Raw genomic sequence first — 21,214 nt, 5'->3', positions numbered from 1 at the left:
TACATGTATATACTGTAATTTGATGGACCCTGTCAAGGCTGTGTATACATACTGTCCCGTAGATATAGATACCAAAAGTATCTGGTGGCCATGTATGTTCCTACACTGACCGAATCACTGTAAATTGCAGTATACAGTCTCAAATACTGGAATTTGTTTTACTAACGACATATAGGCAAATGCAACACAGAATGTAAAAACATATAAATATATTATTTGATGGACCATGTGTATTGTCCCATTGAGAGATGGGTTTTATACACTGGTACATCTAGACCATGTGTAGCTATATATACAGAATCCCATGCATAGAGATACAATTGTGCATTGTAGGACCATTCTATGGTGCCCCATGCATATAGAAATACAATGTTGTCCCATAGAGATGGTATTTACATATCAATGGATCGTTCTGTTGTATACAATATACAGAAGCACCATATATAATATAGAATCTTGTGCTTTTGACATGCATTGATGACAAGTAAAGGGCCCCCTTTTAACTCATTGGAATAGTTCATTATGAAATTTCGGGGATGAAAGAGTTAATTGACATGATAAAGAAGTAGGCTGTTCAGAATTAAGGTGTTCAATCATCACTATTCTGCCTGACCTACCTGAAGGTGATTTTACATTAAATATTGACACAGTTTCTAGGTTGATGAGAGTACACTAGGACAGGTAATTGCTGAAGGAAGCTCTTCAATGATATTAGGAAACAAAACCAAATGAATTTGATTCTTTATAGCTGTACAGAATTAATTACAGGGAGTTAAAATATACTGACAGCTAATGAAAGGTGCTTTTGTTAACTCATTCACCCCTAAAGACACAAACAGACTCTTCCAATTCAAAGGTTGGAATAGTTCATTATGAAATTTCAGGGGTAAATGAGCTTATATTACAAGCCTGTCTGAGCATTGATATGGCTTTAATTTGTAGTTCCTTATAAAGAACAACTAAAGTATATATATATATGCCAAGAGTTGAAAGACATCCTGTGCACTATACAGCTATAAAAATTATGTGAACAGGTACAAGTAAGGATGGTCTCGACACAGGTGATTACCCCCCTCTTCCCCTTGTATTGGTAGATATATATATGATATATACTTTTTCACAGTTCATCAACGCAGTAGGGTCATTCAAAGATACTTGAAAGAAATTGGTAAACAGTAGTGACAGTAGAAAAAAGCTGTAAATTGAGAAATTTATCCTCTGCTTCTAAATTTGTCAATCACCCTCCGTAATAAGGACAAATTCTTGACAGCGATTATTGATACACAATGTCCTTTGTTTATTGACATTACATATGAAGAGTGAAACTAGTGCTGGACGAACATAAGGATTTTACCAGTGGCAAGGCTAGGATGAAAGTTTAACTTTGGGAAAGTTAAACGATATTCAGTAGTTGAAACAGAAAAATAAAATTTCAATCATTGGAATTGGTGCAGCTACAAATTAAGGTGTCCTTTATAAGTGGGAAATAAAGAGGAAACAGCATGGCCATGGTCTACAGGGGGTCCCACATTAGTCACTCCATACGATCATGCAGTGGGATGATCCCTGTTACACAATGCCTAGTACACATTTTCCCTTTACAGGATATGTATGATGGGTTTATAGTGGCTTGAGTCATTATATTGACATTATATATCATAGACTTAGTTAATATCTGTCAGGTACCAGTTTATGGTGGTGGCTTGTGGTTATTCAATGTACCAGTACATATAATTAATGGTGAATTAACCTGTCCCAAGGACCATTAGGTGCAAATTAGGCTAGGTGTAGACTTACACCGATTAAAGAGAAACTCTATCTTAGTATAATAATATCTATACACATAGTACCTTTATACATAGGTATATACACTGTTAGTGTGTGCAGTCGTGCTTTAAACAGACCTGTGATTTCAATTATGCATTTTCTTTTTGGCTTCTCTATCATTTCCTTTAACAAAAATAAATCATGTACACAGTACTTAAACTTTTTTTTTTGGTCCCGTTTATTGAAAATGAAATTGTGTATACAAAGTAGTGCAAAAATATAGACATGGGCAAATCCAACACTCTAGTGAAACGCACAGGCGAAAAGTTGACTGGACAAAATTCTATATTTTTACTGTAGAATACAATGTATGTTTCACTTTTAATGAGAATAAGACTCGCCACTCACCCAACCTCCTTCCATAAAATTCAATATAAGAAATAAAATTGACGATTGTGAAGTTTTGTGTACATATATACGGTACTTGTCATAAGGTCCAGAGTCGAGAGGTGTTGAGATGATGGTCATATGAGACACACTGACATTGAACACACAGCAACGTCAGACACATTTGATTGACAAACAATTGCAATCCTATACAAAAATTGGCATTTGAAAATATTTATATTGCAAATGTCAGATGTATCAAATATGGTTGCGTTGTCATTTGTTTCAGCGTTCTATCGAATAGCCAGAAATAATGATGGTAAATGTCCTACTTGCGGTGCTGTCATTGTGTCTTTTGCTTCACGTCTTGTTTTTTATAGTAAATAATCTCAACTACAGATGAATTCTTTATATATTCTATAACTAAACTTCAGGATAATGTCTTTGACTAGGGATTAACCCTTTCACCCCTATGTAACTTTAGTAAACTCTACCATGCATTGATCTGGATGAGTCCATTATGGTCCACAGTGGTGAAAGGGTTAAGGCATGTAGGAATTGTGTAGAAAAAACTGGTACAAGGGCCTTGAAAATTATTAGGTGGTAAATAACATAATGGACATTATATGAGGAACGTTCTGTATTGATATCAAGGAGATGTATGGTAAACAGTACTAGTTAACTCATTCATCCCTTTGGACACATTTGAACTCTTCCAATTCAAAGGTTGGAATAGTTCATTTCAAAATTTCAGGGGTGAATGAGTTAATGAGATGAAGTATCTTCACATCCAAACATTGTTGTTAGCCTTTGTCACAATAACAGCTATAAAGATTAAGTGTGGTTCAAAAACAGGTTCATTGAAGTTCAAAGAGTGTCACCCTTCACACCGCCTCTCCATACATGTCTTTTCCTTGACCATGTTATTTGCTCCCAGACAAGAATCTCTGTTCCCAGAAATATGTTCTCTGGTCCTTGAAAATGTTCTCCGTTCCCTGAAATGTCTTCTGTTTCCATACAATTTTTTCCTCATCCATTTTCTTCCAAGACAATCCCAAGTTCCCAGCCATGGTCTTCGCTCACAGACAATGTTCTCCACTAGAAAATATTCTCTGTCCCTGAAAATGTTTTCCTTTCCCAGACAATGTTCTCCGCATCCATGTTTTTCCCAGTGTTGTTCTCTCTTCTCAATACTGGCCATGTTCTCCTTTCCCAGACAATGTTCTCCGCGCCCAGACAATGTTCTCCACTCCCAGACAATGTTCTCCACTCCCAGACAATGTTCTCCGCTCCCAGACAATGTTCTCCACTCCCAGACAATGTTCTCCACTCCCAGACAATGTTCTCCACTCCCAGACAATGTTCTCCACTCCCAGACAATGTTCTCCACTCCCAGACAATGTTCTCCACTCCCAGACAATGTTCTCCACTCCCAGACAATGTTCTCCACTCCCAGACAATGTTCTCCACTCCCAGACAATGTTCTCCACTCCCAGACAATGTTCTCCACTCCCAGACAATGTTCTCCACTCCCAGACAATGTTCTCCACTCCCAGACAATGTTCTCCGCTCCAAAACAATGTTTTCCGTTGGTAGACATTGTTCTCACTTTCCATTTTCTTCTTTACAACGTTACTCAATCCTGTGTCATTGTTTGGATGAGGACAATTCCCGAAGCTGTATCATGACATACCCTGATTTGAGCTTAATCTTTTCTGAATCATTTCAACACGAACAGTATTACAAAGCATTTCAGTAAATTGAAAGCAAAAGGATGTCGAATGTAGTTAGTTAACAGGAATGCAGGTTTTGCCTGCAGAGCATCAAATCTGAGCTTCACACACATTTACTGGGATGTTCCGAGCAAGCCCGGCATTACATGGGACCCAGGTATTATATAAATGTGTATCTAAACACTGAAGCTTTGGAGAGACTCCAAGAAATTTCAGTATTTGGTTACAAGGTGATTCTACATTTAACTATGGACTCCTAAAATGCAATAGTTTAATTCATTCACCCCTGAAATTTCATAATGAACTATTCCAACCTTTGAATTGGAAGAGCTCAAATGTGTCTTTAGGGGTAAATAAGTTAAATAGCATTGGTTTCCTTCCCCACCCCTGTCAGCCTGCCTTTCTCTTTAACCCAATAAATCTTGATGTATTTTAAGTAAAAGAATTTAGTATAGGTTCGCTGTCAGTTCAGTAGGCTTGGTAAACCTGTTAATCGACAATAACCTCAACTACAAAAGCTAAACCGCTTCATCAGGACACAAATTTTAAATGACTGTTAAAACCAAGCATCCTAGTAGGGAAAAAAAACAGGTGCCAAATGAAAAAGTTCTGACTCTAACTTTGTTGTTTTAGATTTTGTATACATCCAATGTGTTAGTCATGGCAATGATGAAATGCATGAACTTTGAAAAAGGAAACAAAATTTTAGATTATAAAAGAAGCAAAATTGATCATCAGTGAGTGGACTTGTACATACATGTAAGTCAATTAATGACTCCCAATTAGTATTTCTGGTTACTATGGCAGCTGAAATTGGTGCACTTACATCTCCTAGTTTGACAATATTTTCCTTTTTACAATTCGTTTCGAAGATGTTATTGTTTCATTTACAGTGATAGAAGGAATATTGGTTGACCTTTGCAACAAGTCACCTGGTATCCTTGAGGTCGATCATGACTATCATTTTCCCTGGAGGTGAACACATTCACCCCTGAAGTCACATTTGAACCTGACCAAATCAAGGACTGGACAAGTCCATTTTAGATATGTAGGGTTGAATAAGTTAATAAGTCATTCCTCACTGACTTATTCATCGCAACCTGAGGTAGATATGATAGAGGCTATGAGTGTGTGTGACCATGGCCGGCCGTAACCAGGCTATAAATGTCAGCAGTAACGCAGATTAATTTGACTAGCAGGAAGTACTTTGTTATGTTGGTGTGTATAGTATACTTATTACCTGTGTGGGGGTCAGTTTATGAGAGGCTGTAGTCTGGGTCAGTATATGATACCAGTACTGATGCCCTTGGGCCTGGTCTACTTGAGGTGAACTCTGGTCTACCTAAAGGGAGGTAACCCATTACAAAGGGAGGTAATTCACTGTGTTTTACTGATACCTATTATCCTACCCAACTATTTTGGGGAAGGGATAGTTAAGTTACTTGATCATGAGTTCGATGTAGGGTTACCATTGTTATATGAGAGAGGAATTATTCAACCTCGGGAAGACAGAAATAATTACTCTGGGGGAGGGATGAGATGTGATACTTGTCCTTGGGGAGGTATGAGATGTGGATACTTGTCCTTGGGGAGGGATGAGATGTGATACTTGTCCTTGGGGAGGTATGAGATGTGGATACTTGTCCTTGGGGAGGGATGAGATGTGATACTTGTCCTGGGGGAGGTATGAGATGTGGATACTTGTCCTTGGGGAGGGATGAGATGTGATACTTGTCCTGGGGGAGGGATGAGATGTGGATACTTGTCCTTGGGGAGGTATGAGATGGGGGATATTTGTTCTTGGGGAGGGATGAGATGGGGGATATTTGTTCTTGGGGAGGGATGAGATGGGGATATTTGTTCTTGGGGAGGGATGAGATGGGGGATATTTGTTCTTGGGGAGGGATGAGATGGGGATAATTATCCTTTGGGAGGGATGAGATGGGGATATTTGTTCTTGGGGAGGGATGAGATGTGGATACTTGTCCTGGGGGAGGGATGAAATGTGGATACTTGTCCTTGGGGAGGTATGAGATAGGGGATATTTGTTCTTGGGGAGGGATGAGATGGGGATATTTGTTCTTGGGGAGGGATGAGATGGGGGATATTTGTTCTTGGGGAGGGATGAGATGGGGATAATTATCCTTTGGGAGGGATGAGATGGGGATATTTGTTCTTGGGGAGGGATGAGATGTGGATACTTGTCCTGGGGGAGGGATGAAATGTGGATACTTGTCCTTGGGGAGGTATGAGATAGGGGATATTTGTTCTTGGGGAGGGATGAGATGGGGATATTTATCCTTGGGGAGGGATGAGATGGGGATATTTGTTCTTGGGGAGGGATGAGATGGGCATACTTATCCTTGGGGAGGGATGAGATGGGGATATTTGTTCTTGGGGAGGGATGAGATGTGGATATTTGTTCTTGTGGAGGGATGAGATGGGGATACTTATCCTTGGGGAGGGATGAGATGGGGATACTTATCCTTGGGGAGGGATGAGATGGGGATATTTGTTCTTGGGGAGGGATGATATGTGGATACTTGTCCTGGGGGAGGGATGAGATGTGGATACTTATCCTTGGGGAGGGATGAGATGGGGATACTTATCCTTGGGGAGGGATGAGATGGGGATACTTATCCTTGGGGAGGGATGTAACAATAAAAATGTATAAACAAGCTTAAGTTGTAATGTCAAAAATATAGAGCAAATTGCTGGTTGACAGCCATTGAAAAGTGTTATGTGTTTTTAAGGTTAGGTGAAATCGGAGAACGGCCTGCTGTAGTTATGTCGTTCAGCTGTATGAGCAAAGGTCGGTAAATGTTTGTTACCAGGTTGGTTTGTGTCAATTTATTTGGCGATTTGCCACAAATGAAAATGTAGGTGTATGTGATGTAAGAGTTCCGTTCACTTTGAAGAGAAGAGAAATCACTACAAGTTTAATAAAAGCTTAACTCCTTCACCCCTGAAGACACATTTAAACCCTTCCTATTCAAAGATTGGAATAGTTCATTAAGAAATTTCAGGGGTGAATGAGTTAAAAGTCTTCTGGCTGAAGCATCGGTCATGTCAATATTGTTATGTGAAACTGGAGTAGAAGAGCAAGGGATTTAGATTGTAATCTTGTTTAATATCTGGGGACATACAATGTACTTGTAGATATGTCGAGTTTCCACTGGAAAAGATCGCTTTAAAGCGGCTGATAGGATAGATACACTTACATACAGTATATATCCACATTTGAATCGATCAGTACTATAGCATGCTTTGTGTAAGATAACGAAAATATTTCATGCTTTGAAAATAGGTTTTAGACGAGGAAATATATACAAGTTCAATGTAGCTTTGATGTTTGCTGGATTATATACTGCCTCATCAAACTTTGATCAAATTTAAGGATCCCTGTACCACTGCCAAAAACTGAAACTGCACAATGGGAAGTTTTTTAGGCATTACTACCGGGGTTTACAGCTTTGATAAATCATTTCTGGGAAAAAACGTGCCTTGTATAGCTTTTATGAGAGAAAATAAAAAGAGATGAAATACAATCAACAGTGTCCTGGGTGTAAAAATCAGCAGGGCTAGACTGAGACTGGAACCCTGAACTTCCGATTGATAAACCTGCATCGCTCTAACCGATTGAGCTACCCGGTTAACACTACCTGGTTAACAGAAGTGTTGTGGCCCAACTGTGCTACAGTTATATCGAAACAGAAGTTAAGGAGAGGTTAAATTACTGAATATAGGAAAAAACACATGTAGAGGGACAGGAACCCTTAACCGCCATTCTTTGTAAAATTGTAAGTTATTAAATTTGTTGGTTTAAATCTGAAAAAAGCAACTATTTCAAAGCATACACATGCAGGCTTCATGTTGGTAAACCTTTTTCATTCCCAGTGATTATTATAGGTCAATTTGGGACCTTGTAAAGGCCTCTTTTCACTGGATAATTCTGCAGTTTTCCCTCAAAATCAAGTCAAAAATCAATTTATTTTATCCAATTTGTGCATTTTGTGGGTGATATTTTCCCAAATCAACAGGTACAGGCCCTTGTGGAAGGGAGGAAAGAAAATCAGTGATTCCACTTTTACAGGAAGACCTAGAGCTTGAGGATAAAAGTAGGGCTACGCAATCTTCAGTGTTATCTGCCATCTGGTAGAGTTGTAACACTTTGTAAAGTTACTAAGACCTCTGGGCCCACGTGTTGAAAGCTTGATAAGTTTAAAAGACAACCTAATGCAAAACTTTTATCTAGTATATTGTTTACAAGATTGAAATAGGAACCAGAAATATTTCTGTAGAAATATTCAAAAAGATATATGAAGACAGAAAAAAACCCAATATAGCTATACATTCTTAAATATTGCTTGAAAAACTCATTTTTATTTTATTTTTAAATTTTAAAATGGTCGTTAAGCTAAGCAGACTTTGAACAAATGGCCCCCTGCACATCAATGAAGCTATGGGTTAGTAACCATGGCAACTGATTACCTTTACAGGTGTGTATTACATACTTTTGATGTGTACAGGATCAAAGGGCTCCAGATTCTAACATACCTGCCCTGGAAAACAGAAGGCTAAAAAATAAGTCAATGAAAAACATTTAACTGCCATGGCCAGTGTTTGTGGAAGTTTTTTTGGGCTGCCAGTAGCTGGGTTGGTAAAGGTTGGAATGTGTTGGGGATTGACAAAGATTGGATGCTTACATACATTATTAGGTGTTTAGATAATGCCTTTCCATGGCCAATGTTTCTCCATTTACCAGTTATTTAACCCAGGTACTGGCCTTAGGTCGGTGGTTTCTCTCTGGGAACTCTGTCTATCCTCCACCACCAAAACCTGGCACGTCCTTAAATGACCATATGTATAACTGTTTATAGGACGTACAACACAAACAAACCAAATAAAAAATATTTTAACATATTCACCCCTTAAGTCACATATGAACCTTACTAAATCAAAGACGCCCAAGTCTAGTTTAAACATGTAGGGGTGAATGAGTTAAGGATTAGTTATATTAAAGAGTACTCATCCTTTATTAATCTAGATCAGAGTACTCTTGACATAAACCAGCCAAACCAAACAAAATACCGGTATGTTATTTTCGTAATCTAGTATATAAGAAGACATTTTCAGAATAATTCCGTACAATTTGATTTCATAGATATGTTTAACAACTTTTATTAATGGAATTTTGTGAATGTTGATGTGTGTAATACCAACAGGTACACTGGCTGGTATGAGCCAATTTGTTATTTCGTCTTTTTGCCTGAAAAGACGAAATTTAAAAGTTTTTGATTTTAAGAAAGAGTATTAAGAAATAACATTTAAGGTTTATTGATCCTCGTCTTTTCGGCGTGAAATGACAAAAACAACGAAATGGCACAAACCCCGTCAGCCACCATAGACCAGTGATCTTTGTATACAGGTTATATATATATAAAGAGGCAGCTGACCTAAATCTTTATATACAGATGGTTTTGTGGTGAATCTAGCTATTCCTATATATAGCATAAGTCATTCTAGATTTACATGATCTGAAAATAAATTCAGAGGAAATAAATTCAAAAGTTAGTTGGCCTGGTAGACACAGATGTTCCACTAGCTATGCTCCAGCCTATAGCTGGAAGTTTAATTCCGATGTTGAGAAGTATTGAGAAAGATCTTTAATTCCCTAGCTGAAATAACGGTATGTGTGGTGTGGGAGACAGTGTCTGTCTCGACTGCCAGTACTGGCAACTTTGGTAACTTAATGTCATTACGACGCTGTTGTGTAGAGTTAGGTGGACTTGGAAAAAATAAAACATTTCCATTTACTCATTCACCCCTGAAGACACATTTGAACGCTTCCAATTAAAAGGTTGGAATAGTTAATTATGAATTTTTAGGGGTGAATGAGTTTAAATAACCAATTTGAAAAGATCGGCTTTATCCGTGACTTTTAATTAATAAATCATGTAGATTGCTTACGTTTCATTTATATACTTTTTTATTTCTGTATGATGAAACCATATTTATTAACCACAGAAATGTAGAAGAAGAAATTTTTGCGGTGTGGTGGAAATTCTCAATTTTGTTCGTTGAGTAAATTAGTGTGAAAATATTCACATGCAAATAATGATCTAAGAATTATATCGATTTCATAACAATTACAAACACAATATTTCCACATCGCAGTCACGGTTCAAAGGGTTTTGATGTGGGCATTTACACTCGCTAAAAAATTCCACTATTGTAGTATAAAATGATACGGTACACAGGTTTTACAGTTGTCAAGTCCATGTTGAGTACACGTTTACGTAGGGATCTCTCCAGACAAACATTAATAAGCAGGTTGGCCTGGTAACTATATGTATTAGTATATGTCACCCTGGTAAAATAGTACCTGCTGACTACTGACTCGGCTAGGGAGAATTTCTCTTAAGCTCATTCGGCAGAGCGTAAAACTAGTAAGCGAGAGGTCCCGGGTTCCACTCCTGGCATGGGCATTGAAAAATAATGACCTCTGTTACACATAGAAATTGGTACCCAAGGGATCAGATGTTGTAATAAACTTTTTCATTTTCGGAGAAAGTAGCTAGGTATTTGAGACAATTCTGGACTAACAAGGCCCATTGCTATATGTTAATTGTTAGTTACCATATGGTCCTTGTTTGTTGTTAATTGTTAATCTGGGTAGTAGCTGGTAGTTTACGGTAAATGTATATTGATTATTTTCCCCCTGCCACAAATGTTTGCTGTTGAATTAGTTTAGCCATGTTTATTGTGTGCTAGACCCATAACTCTTGTAGATGGGCACTGAAGTGTGTTGATATTTATTAGAGTTTGTTCCTGAGAGTTGTTCATTATCAGGTAGCTATAGTGACAACATTGCTCAGCACAAATCGCAGTGATGCCTTGATCCTTGTTTATCAGGATAAGACATAAGGTCGGTTGCGTTACTGTGAATGTCCCTGCTGGGGAACTAAAAAAGTGCTGATGACATCTACTAACAACATGTCGTAGCTTTGATTGCACCCAGCAGTTCCAGGCTGTAGCATTAATTACATCCATTATCTGATTGGTTGATGGCCGTCTCTCAAAGCTGATTCTGATTGGTTGATGTCCCTCTATCAAATCTCACAAGTTATTGACCTCTCTGAAAGCTGATTCTGATTGGTTGATGTCCCTCTATCAAATCTCACAAGTTAATGACCTCTCTGAAAGCTGATTCTGATTGGTTGATGTCCCATTATCAAATCTTGCAAGTAAATGACCTCTGTCAAATGTTACTCTGATTGGTTGATGGCCTTTTCTTAAAAATGATTGGTTTAAGTGACCAATCAATTTAATGAGTTGAGGCATTAATAAATTGTCCATCTTTTAAATGATTGGTTGATTGCTTCAGGTTGTATTTTACCAGACAATCGAAAAGTGTTTGGCATGATTTTACGATTTTTCTCCCCAAATTTTATTTTACGATGTTGCAGATCTATTACATCAGAAAAATATGGTAAAGAATTCAAATTTATTTGCTTTCATTGGTAATATTTTACTTACATTAACCATATGCATAGTGCGGAACCAGATAGCGTGCCAACCTGTCGGGGTAGAGCTGTTTTATTCTGATGTCATCTCTAGGGACAAGATAGCAAAGATGTGTGCCAAAATGCTAGGTTGTAACCTTTGCTGTCATTTAGACTGAGCTGATGCTGAATAGCTATAGGGGCTGTGTGGGAGTCACAGGATTCAACAGAAAAACCTTTTAAACGATGATCTTCTATAAATACATCATTACCAAAAACATAATCAGTGTCAGTTGATATTAGTTTAAAAAATATGCTTAGGTGAAGAGCTAACAAGTGAGCTCTGGTATATATATATATTGCTGTTTATTTGGAGGAACTGGGTTTTGAATTGATAGACACATAGCATGCAAATAGTCAATTACTAAGTTCAGTTCCCAGATAGCAAGATTTGTCACTGTTGATAACAGAACATCGTTTACATAAAATTCCAAAAAAAAAAGGTATGTAAATAAGATACAAAACTAGCTAGGGATATTGATTAGAAAGACAATTGACGTGTCATCATATCCTTAACATTCATCTGTGCAGATAAGGTGTCGGTAGTTTTAATGAAATTCGGCAATGAATGATTTCAAAATGATAGTTTAAAATAAAGGATATTTCATTTATACAGTATGTCAGCACGAAGAGGGTGGGGATGTTTTACTAAGAATCACTTTGTTTTTACATCAGGAGGATGCAGTTCATTTGTTATTTATATATTTACCTGGCGAATTTCACGGTACATGATGGTGTCGGGTGTAACTGACCTTGATCTGTTACGCCACCATGATGCAGCAGTTTGTCTGACTTAACAACAGGTAGATAACATAGAAGAGGCTTTATACATGGAAATAATAATTACATCACAATCTAATACCCAGAACAGTTTTTACCTGTTTATAAGACATACAGGTGCAGTACTGTACTAACCTGCTAGGTAGTTTGGTGACGTGGGCGCCCTCGGGGTCGTAAACATCCTTAGCTCATAGACAGTCCCAGTCACTGATATCCGTATTGTCATGAATTATTTCGGTCATCTGAGTATTACCGGAAGTTATTTGTTTGTACATGTAATTCATAAACCGCATTAATCATCTTCCTCGCCCTGCGTGTGAATTCATCAAACTTATACGTATGCTAAGAGAAATATGAGGAGGTCAGTCCCAACATAACTTTGCAGACTTACAAATTAAAAAGTGACAACAGGCGTCCTTAATTAGGCTGTTAAATTCCCTTCCCAATTTCTGAGAAATAATTTTTTGAAAGTTAACCCTTTCACCACTGTAGACCATAATAGACTCATCCATATCAATGCATGGTATCTTTCAACCATTCCAGGCCAACAGCAATGTTTTACTTTGATTCTATGGAGATAGCATCAGTGTGAATACTGGGGTTCTGACACTACGATCAGAGCCTCCAGTAATTACTTGAGAGCAATGTATGTGCTTTATTTTGACTCATTGCTTTAAAAGGACAATTTGAAATAGGTTTTGAACCTTAAAGTTTTAAGGAAAATATTATTTAACATCTAGTACTCTGGTGAGTTGGAAATAGTTGTGGGGGATTCAATTTCACTGAATCTGTAAACCAGTTTACTACCGAATAAAAAAGCTCAAAAAACCCCAAGACAATATCACATTTTATTTCATTTTCACAAAATGTTTGTAAAATTAATCCCATCACCTAACTACATAAATGCGCTCATGAGCACGACAGTTATATCTACACCTAGCCAGGTTGCATGAAATTTAATCCTCCCAAACCAGTTTTGATCTGGACAGCTGCGAAATATTAGCCCTGCAAACTTAAACAACTATATTATTGTTAAATGTCAACGATCGACTCAAAGTCCTGTAATAACATCAGGGTTGTAACATGTTTAGAACTAAGTCTGTGTGTTTTGGGTCGGTAAGAAGACGCTAGTTGATTCTATCATTAATTCTGACTATTTATGTTTTGTAGGATGATGCGGAGGTTGAACATAATGGAAGTGGGAACGGAGTAATCGATTCAGACGATGAAGATCTATTTGAAGGATCTGCCAATGATGACGATGAGGATGACATCGAAATATCGGGATCTGGCCTTGACAAAGGTGTGAATCTCAAAACAAGCTCACTCTGACCGAATTTAAGATTTTAAAACTAGAGTGTCGGAAAGGGCCAAAATGGTAATGTCTGTCAATACAAATATAATCAAGATTATATTATAGGTGTATTGACAGACGAGGCTGGTACCTGTGGTTTAACAGCCCTGTAATACAAGAAGGTCATTATGGGCCTCAAATTTGGAAAAGAAACTCAAAATATCAACACAAAAATGCTATTTTGGGCCTGAAATATCAATATCATAGAATGATGTGTCAAGGGTTCCTATACCACTGCCAAAAACTAACTACGCATTGGACCTTTGAGAAATCATTTCTGAAAAGGAAGCCATATCTTGTGGCACTTTCATGAAAACTTCATGAGGTGAAATAAACAAAATATAACCTATCAACAGTGTTCTGAATGTGAACATGCAGCTGGGCTAGACTGGGGATATAAATGCTGCACTTAAATTTGTTTACTATCGCTCTGACTGACTGAGCTATCTGGTCAATGGAAGTCTCCTCGCTGTGGTTTAGTTATATCCAAAGTGAAATTAAGGGGTGGTTACTGTATATGCGATAAGTCACAGCACAGAGGGACAGAGACTCTTAAACTACAACTTAAACTCATTCACCCCTGAAGACACATATGAACCCTTCCATTTCAATGGTTGGAATAGTTCATTATGATGAAATTTCAGGGATGAATGAATTAAATGACATAAGGCCCTCATTACAAGTAAAATTGGCCACCAAATACAGGGACTTGGTACGTATTCCGACAACCTGATCAGTGATGACCTAGATTGTCGAGGCCCCAATGTAGACATAAATTACAGTACTTTTCATGTCAAAAACTTTTTATTTCAGGCTTCATAGGTGACGACACAACACAGCCGCAATCAACAAGACCATTTTCAGAATGTGAACAACTGAGAAATTCTATAAAAGACCCAGATTATGCACGAAGAATGAAATCATTTGTGCCAAGATGTACATTGGATGGGGCATTTGAGCGTCTGCAGTGTCGGGGAGAACCTGGCATAGACGAGTGTTGGTGCGTGTTCCCCAATGGTAACCGAGTAGAGGGCACCACCATGCACGGACCGAAAACGCCCGATTGTCAGTTTGGTGAGTGTGCATGTGCATCACAAGTTCACTATCCTTCCAGAAAGTGTGCCCAGGTAGAAACTGCCACCACATCCGAAATCCTACTCCTAGAAATTCTTCCAAATGTCAAGCATTTTACAGCATCTCATAAACAACACTACCTTTTACAAATTTTTTACAAAGTTTCAGAAAAACTCATACCGTCTATAACTTACACTTCCTCCAATAACAACCAAGTATGCAAAATAAGCAAAAATAAAGTCCTACTTCATCCAACATTCTAGTCCTAGAAACGATTCCGATCAAATGTCGAGCATTTTAAAGCGTCTCACAAATAATTCTACCTTTCAAGAATTTGACTTAGTTTTAAAATTCACTCATACCATATATTAACTTCCCTACCTCAAACAGCCGAAAACAATATCCAGAATTACTTGTAGTAATACGAGATATGGCTACCTACATCCTCGTTACTCCTCAGGTTTTACTCATTTTGGCTGTCTGCACACCTCGTTTATGACGTCTGCACACCTGGTTTATGACGTCTTCACACCTCGTTTATGTCATAGCAAAGTTGAAGCATGAGGCTAGCTATTTGATTGGTCTCTGGTAAAAAAAAGTCTGACCAATCTCTAGGCTGATACCTGTCCTTGGAACATTACACAGGAGCGTCACCCCGCTTCAAAGCCTGTCAATTTTACGCGACTGCAAGCTTCTTTAGAAGTACATCAAAGGATCAAACTGGTCTGCTTGTCTCGTCCACAAGATGGCGCACACTGAGCCTTTGGTTCTGCATTGAGATAATAAAGGGTATGCAGAGAGCAAAAGCGAGGGGAAACCCCTGGTTTATCGAGGATAGGCTACCTAACAAATAATGTTATTAATAACTACTCGCATGTAGTTATCTCCTTTTTCATCTAAAATTATCAGTTTGCTTTTTAATTTGACTGTAGTTCAAGGTTACCAACTGTAAGACAGTATTGACCCTTATGCTTTACTTGATGATGTAGTGTCCTGATCATCATTATGCTATCAGCTGTTGTGGTTTTACTGTACTGTTTATTTTTGTTTTACAGGATCAACATTAAAAAAATGTGTATATTTACTCCTGAAGAACAGCTGGGGTGTCCTAGGGACGTACCGACCGCGGTGTACCATAGACGGAGAGTTTGAGGACATCCAGTGTTTCGAGGGCGACTGTTGGTGTGTGGATAATATGGGCATCGAGCGCCTCTACACACGTGTGCACAAGTCGAGCACGCCTGTCTGTCAAGGTACCCATCTCCCCTCACCTCTCTGTGCAATTATAGATCTAAGGGTTTAGGGCAGGTTTGAAAATCTACCAGTGCAAAAAAAATCCCTTGCGCCTCAAACTGTCTTGTCAATAGTCAAATGAAACTAACATAATCCTAAAACTTGACAGAGAAAGCTAAAATAGCAGATTTTAAATTTTGAAATACGATTATTTACCTTCAGCCAAAATTCAAAACATACCAGATTGAAAGGCTTGGAGTTCTGTAATAATGTCCTTGACTCAACCACCCCTGATATTTCATAATAAACTATACCAACCTTTGAATTGGAAGAGTTCAAATGTGTCTTCAGGGGTGAATGAGTTAAGTGGTAATTCTGAAATAGGGCTCAACAAATTGTGAATCTGAGTCGGACCCAATCAAATTGGTCCTAAAAATAGTAAATATCTGAATTAGGACCCAACCAATATTGTCCTGAAAATATTGTATTTGAATTAGGACCCAGTAAATTATCATCAATAGAACTAAAGAGAGTTTGTACAAACATAAAAATAATAGTTTAAGTCTGAGCTCATGTGTAGTATCAAAAAGCCAGACCAGTCATTAACTCATTCACCCCTGATTTCATAATGAACTATTCCAACCTTTGAATTGGAAGAGTTCAAATGTGTTTTCAGGGTGCAATGAGTTAGTAAATATATCAGGAATAGGTTTTAGGCTTGGAAATAACAGTATTGAAAAATCAGTGATAGTTTATATCAATTACCAGTCATAGTGCCGATTTTTGTTAATATGTCTGGTAGCGCCCTCTACATTTAATATCCCCGTCCTGGTAATCGCTGTTTTATTCCTCATTCCCACAGAGGAGACCGTCTCCCTTCTATCACTTATATAATATGTAGGTAGATTGTTTTCTAACCCTGTCCAATTGTAGGTGGTTTGTCCTCTAACCTTCTTCTATGTGTAGGTGGTTTGTTTTCTAAACCTCTTTTATATTTAGACAGTTTATATTCTCGTTGGCACTGCACAAACACTAAATTGCACTTGTAGCTGAATTTGTTATCAAATTTTCACTTCATGTCAGATTTTGATTTTGAAATTTGTATGGCGATATTGGTTTGGTAATAAATAAGGTAGCTGTTTCTACAAGTTTTGATACTGTTATGACATTCATACAGAGGCACTAGGACCCCTGTATGATGTCCAGGATTTTTGGGCTGTCTCACAACTGCCCTCAGAGTTGGATGAGCTCTCTTGTAAAACTATACCTTAACTCGATCATTTACCCCTGAAGAAACATTTGAACTCTTCCAATTCAAATGCTGGAATAGTTCATTATGAAATGTCAGGGGTGAATGAGTTAATGTCTTCTAAACTAAGGAGAAACTGTGTAGATGATGCATTTATAATTTTGGAAGAAATGGCATCAAAGTAAAATGAAGGTTTTGCCAGCAGTTAACAATCATAAACTGATTACCAAACGGGCTTAAAGTTTTACAGGGCTTAACCCATTCACCCCTAAAGTCACATTTGAACCCTACCATATCAAAGACTGGACAAGTCCAGTATAAAAATGTAGGGGTGAACTAGTTAAAGTTATAGAGGACCTGTAGTACCACAGAGAAGCTACATAAGCTTACTACCATTTGACAGATGCCATAGACATTTGGGATTGGCTTCTTTGCCAGACTGAAATTCAATTTCTCATTGATGGAAAATAAACCCACACATACCAGAAATGGATTTTTTAGGTACGAGTTCCATCTTTATTCCATTTCTAGGCAAGGTTACACGATCTTGGTACCTTGTGTAAAGTCAATATCACTTCAGACTTTCAAAGTTGTGTTTGTCTGGGAGTTCTACAAAGATTAAACCTCACCAGACATAGCAAAATAATTGTTTCCAATATTGCAGTTGAAAATTTGGGGAGGGCATGGAATCTAACAGTGTTTGTTGTAAAAAAAAAAAAAGGATTATAAAAATAGAGTTGGCCCTAAAAACTTGGGTAGGTAGGACTAACCTAGACATTGTCTTTTGGCCACAGTCCCTGTCTCCTGCTCGCTGTAGACGTAGTAATGGTCCTAACCTTGAATGCAGACATGAACTGCTCAGTTATTTGTACAACATTGTCTGTAGCCTGAAATCATCATTTGACATCATCGTTTATTTTTTATTTTTGAAAGCACATGGCGAGTGATTTTTTTTGCCACGATTCGTTGCGCTATGAGTTGATTTGGTGCGAATCATGACACGGATAACCTTGTTATCGTACTCTCGTAGTAGTTAACAGCTCAATATTAATGTTGCATGTTTCCACTTCATTCGTTGCTGTATGTCATGTCAATAAAAATCTACTGCATGTTACGATTAATCGGATGAAACGTAGAATAGATGTTTTTGGTAGATTCTTCCCACAAATTTTACCATAGCAACAAGCATTGGTTTTCAGAAACGAGTTTTTATCATGTCTTAGATTTCAACAAAATATTGTTTAAACTCAAAGAAGTGACAAAACCATTTGAATATCAAGAATATTGATATACTGTATAACAAGATTTGTTTGTCTGCAGTTAAATTTTTTGCCTTTTTCACCCTCCATAATGAGGCAACATTTGTAAACATCATGATATACATAATAATGAAATGTGAAGGGCAAATACCATGAAAGGGTGAAAATTTAGCTGGGCAAAACATTTCCTGGTATACAGTAGTAAGATTCGGTGGAATTTAAGTCATAATGAAAGCACGTCATTGGCACCAGTTTTGAAATCAAAAATGTGATTTAAAACTTACTTTATATTAGTTGGAAGGAAACGATATTCGGCAAGATGTGGTAGGGATTCCTTAACAGGTGCTTCGAGAGGAAAGGTCACTTTATTAAATTTGTACAATGGGGGAAATAACAGTGATATTTTGTGCCTGTGTAGCAACTACAGAAAAGACAACGGCAACTATGGTAAAATCGACCCCAGAACCTGTCAATACTAAGACCAACAAGCCAAAGGACAAGACAGATAGAAACAACAAAGGAGTAAGTATTCATTATATCTTTTATTTTCGACCTTGTGACGGCACCTGGCCCGAGTTTTACAAATGTTCCTTAACCCTTTCACCACTGTAGACCATAATGGACTCACCCAGATCAAAGCATGGTAGAGTCTACTAAAGTTGCATAGGGGTGAAAAGGTTAACTTGCTGGAAATTTCTTCAGATTTTCTGTAGGAATGCATTAAAGGAATTCCTTAACATCAGATTTTCTTTAGCATTAATGAAATGAGAAAAAGTCCTTAACTTTGATTGAAATTTCTTTCGATGAGTCGAGGAATGATTCTGAAACTGGACCCTGCTCTAATGGGGGCACCTCTAAGGATTTGAAAATATCAAATTTTAAAACATCCAATTGGTTCTGTTACATAGACGACTTCCTCCACCCAAATGTAGTTTTTATCAGTTTTAGACAATTGAAAACTGAACAAGAACAAAATTGCCATTGAACATTTTCTGCTGACACAGTTGCCAATGCAATATTTCAGAATCTTTTATTGTTTCAAAAATACAGAATTTACCGGTAGCTTACAAAATTACCCCTTGTCATATATACGAGCCTGGTGCCCTTGGTAGGTCAAAGACGGCAATAACAGCCAATATGTGTTGAATTGTTTACTTTTAAGATGATTATCGATATTGATAGGACCCATTTCAGCACTCGCACAACCTGTACATATTCACCCCTAAAAATTCAATAATGAAATATTCCAACCTTTGAATTGGAAGAGTTTAAATGTGTTTAGGGGTGTATGAGTTTGAAAGTGAAGTTGTTCGATATGAACATAATAAAACTCAACAGAATCAATACCTACATCTGGGGGTGTTATGTAGTTTGTGCATTATTGTTCAATTTTAATTAAATTGGGACTGAGGATGAAATTAAATGACAAATGTCCATGAGAAGAGAACCAGTCTGCTCTGGTAGCACTAGCAGATTGTAATGACTTAAGCACCCTTCCATTCCGTGAAATAGGAATTGATTTCGTAAATTTTATCGGTTCTTTTCATGAAATTAACTTCCTGTCTACTCCAGCTTGTTCAAGTGATTGTGTTTCAATTTGTATACCATAGATTCTTTTTAAATTCTTCTACACTAAAATGTACAAGAGGAAAAATTGCTTCTTATCTTTTTCAAGTAATGATAAAATATATTCGGTACCAAATGGATGTTGTGTATAAGGCAGTTATATCTTTGACATCCAGTAATAATTCCGATGACAGGCTATATACATTTTTATGCAGCATCTTTGTCAAGAATAATATTGCATTCATTACAATAAAATCTTCAAAATCTGTAATTATGTCTTCAAAGCAAAACTTTGCATCTGGAAGTATAGAATTAGCTCGGAGATATAAACTGTAAAATGGGAATTTTTCGTGTGTGGAAATGTTCACATAGTAACTCTTTTTAACTCATTCACCCCTGCAATTTCATAATGAATTATTCCAACCTTGGAATTGGAAGAGTTCAAATGTGTCTTCAGGGGTAAATGAGTTAAACAGATCAGGGAATGGAAATGTTTGATTTAGCAATGGTTTAGATATCTATACACATTCTATTTATTAAATCTAAATCTAGAAATTAATGTGTAATATAACAAGATATATCACTAGCCCTTCACCACTGGGTCGTGGGTTCAATCCCTTCATGGGGCAGTTACCAGGCACTGGCCAAAAGTCAGTGGTTTTTCTCTGGGGAATTCAAATCTGGCATGTCCTTTAATGACCATAGCTGTAAATAGGACATAAAACGCAACAAACAAAAATTGATGCCACGAAAATTGGCCACTTCTACGGTATATGAACCAATATTTATTGCTGATGTATGTTTGTTCAGTTCTGATCTGTATACTTTGTACAGGTACCAGGACTTCGGTTTATTTTGGCCTCCGTTAACATTTGTAAACAACACAATACACAAAGTGAATAAATGTGAAAGGTGAATTTAACTATGATATTACTGTCGAAGGACGAAAACAAATTGAAGGAGCCAAAATTAAACAACAGTAAACAGTATGTTTTTTTATTACTGCTGTATATATGTGTTAACATACTAATCGTGGTATATGTTTTATCTTTCAGTATGTTGTCGATCCTGACGTTCACTATATTGATCCAGAATGTAAGTACAGCAAGACAGACGAGGGAGGGTGGGGTTGACAAGATGGAGGTTGCTGCTGTGATGGGAGGGGAGGGGGGGGGGATAATATTGGATCCTACTTGAGTGAAATGTTGTATACTGTTCTACACTGCGTTATTATTATTGGACCTTTT

At 37.5% G+C, this 21,214-nt stretch overlaps 1 protein-coding gene across 3 annotated transcripts in view; it reads left to right on the top strand.

Annotated features, from left to right (window-relative positions):
• LOC110443492 overlaps positions 1-21,214 on the top strand; it is a 76,286-nt gene that overhangs the window by 45,324 nt on the left and 9,748 nt on the right. For 2 of the 3 annotated variants that reach the window (XM_021487726.1, XM_021487725.1), the window contains 5 exons: positions 13,403-13,535; positions 14,400-14,660; positions 15,716-15,913; positions 18,820-18,923; positions 21,023-21,062. In XM_021487726.1, coding sequence (XP_021343401.1) covers positions 13,403-13,535; positions 14,400-14,660; positions 15,716-15,913; positions 18,820-18,923; positions 21,023-21,062 — 736 coding nt within the window. The remainder of the gene's footprint in view (positions 1-13,402; positions 13,536-14,399; positions 14,661-15,715; positions 15,914-18,819; positions 18,924-21,022; positions 21,063-21,214) is intronic. The other variant, XM_021487727.1, reaches the window with a different exon arrangement.

The sequence above is a fragment of the Mizuhopecten yessoensis genome, unplaced genomic scaffold, assembly GCF_002113885.1.
Source record: "Mizuhopecten yessoensis strain PY_sf001 unplaced genomic scaffold, ASM211388v2 scaffold716349, whole genome shotgun sequence".
NCBI lineage: Eukaryota > Metazoa > Mollusca > Bivalvia > Pectinida > Pectinidae > Mizuhopecten > Mizuhopecten yessoensis.
This window is presented reverse-complemented; position numbering and strand designations above follow the sequence as displayed.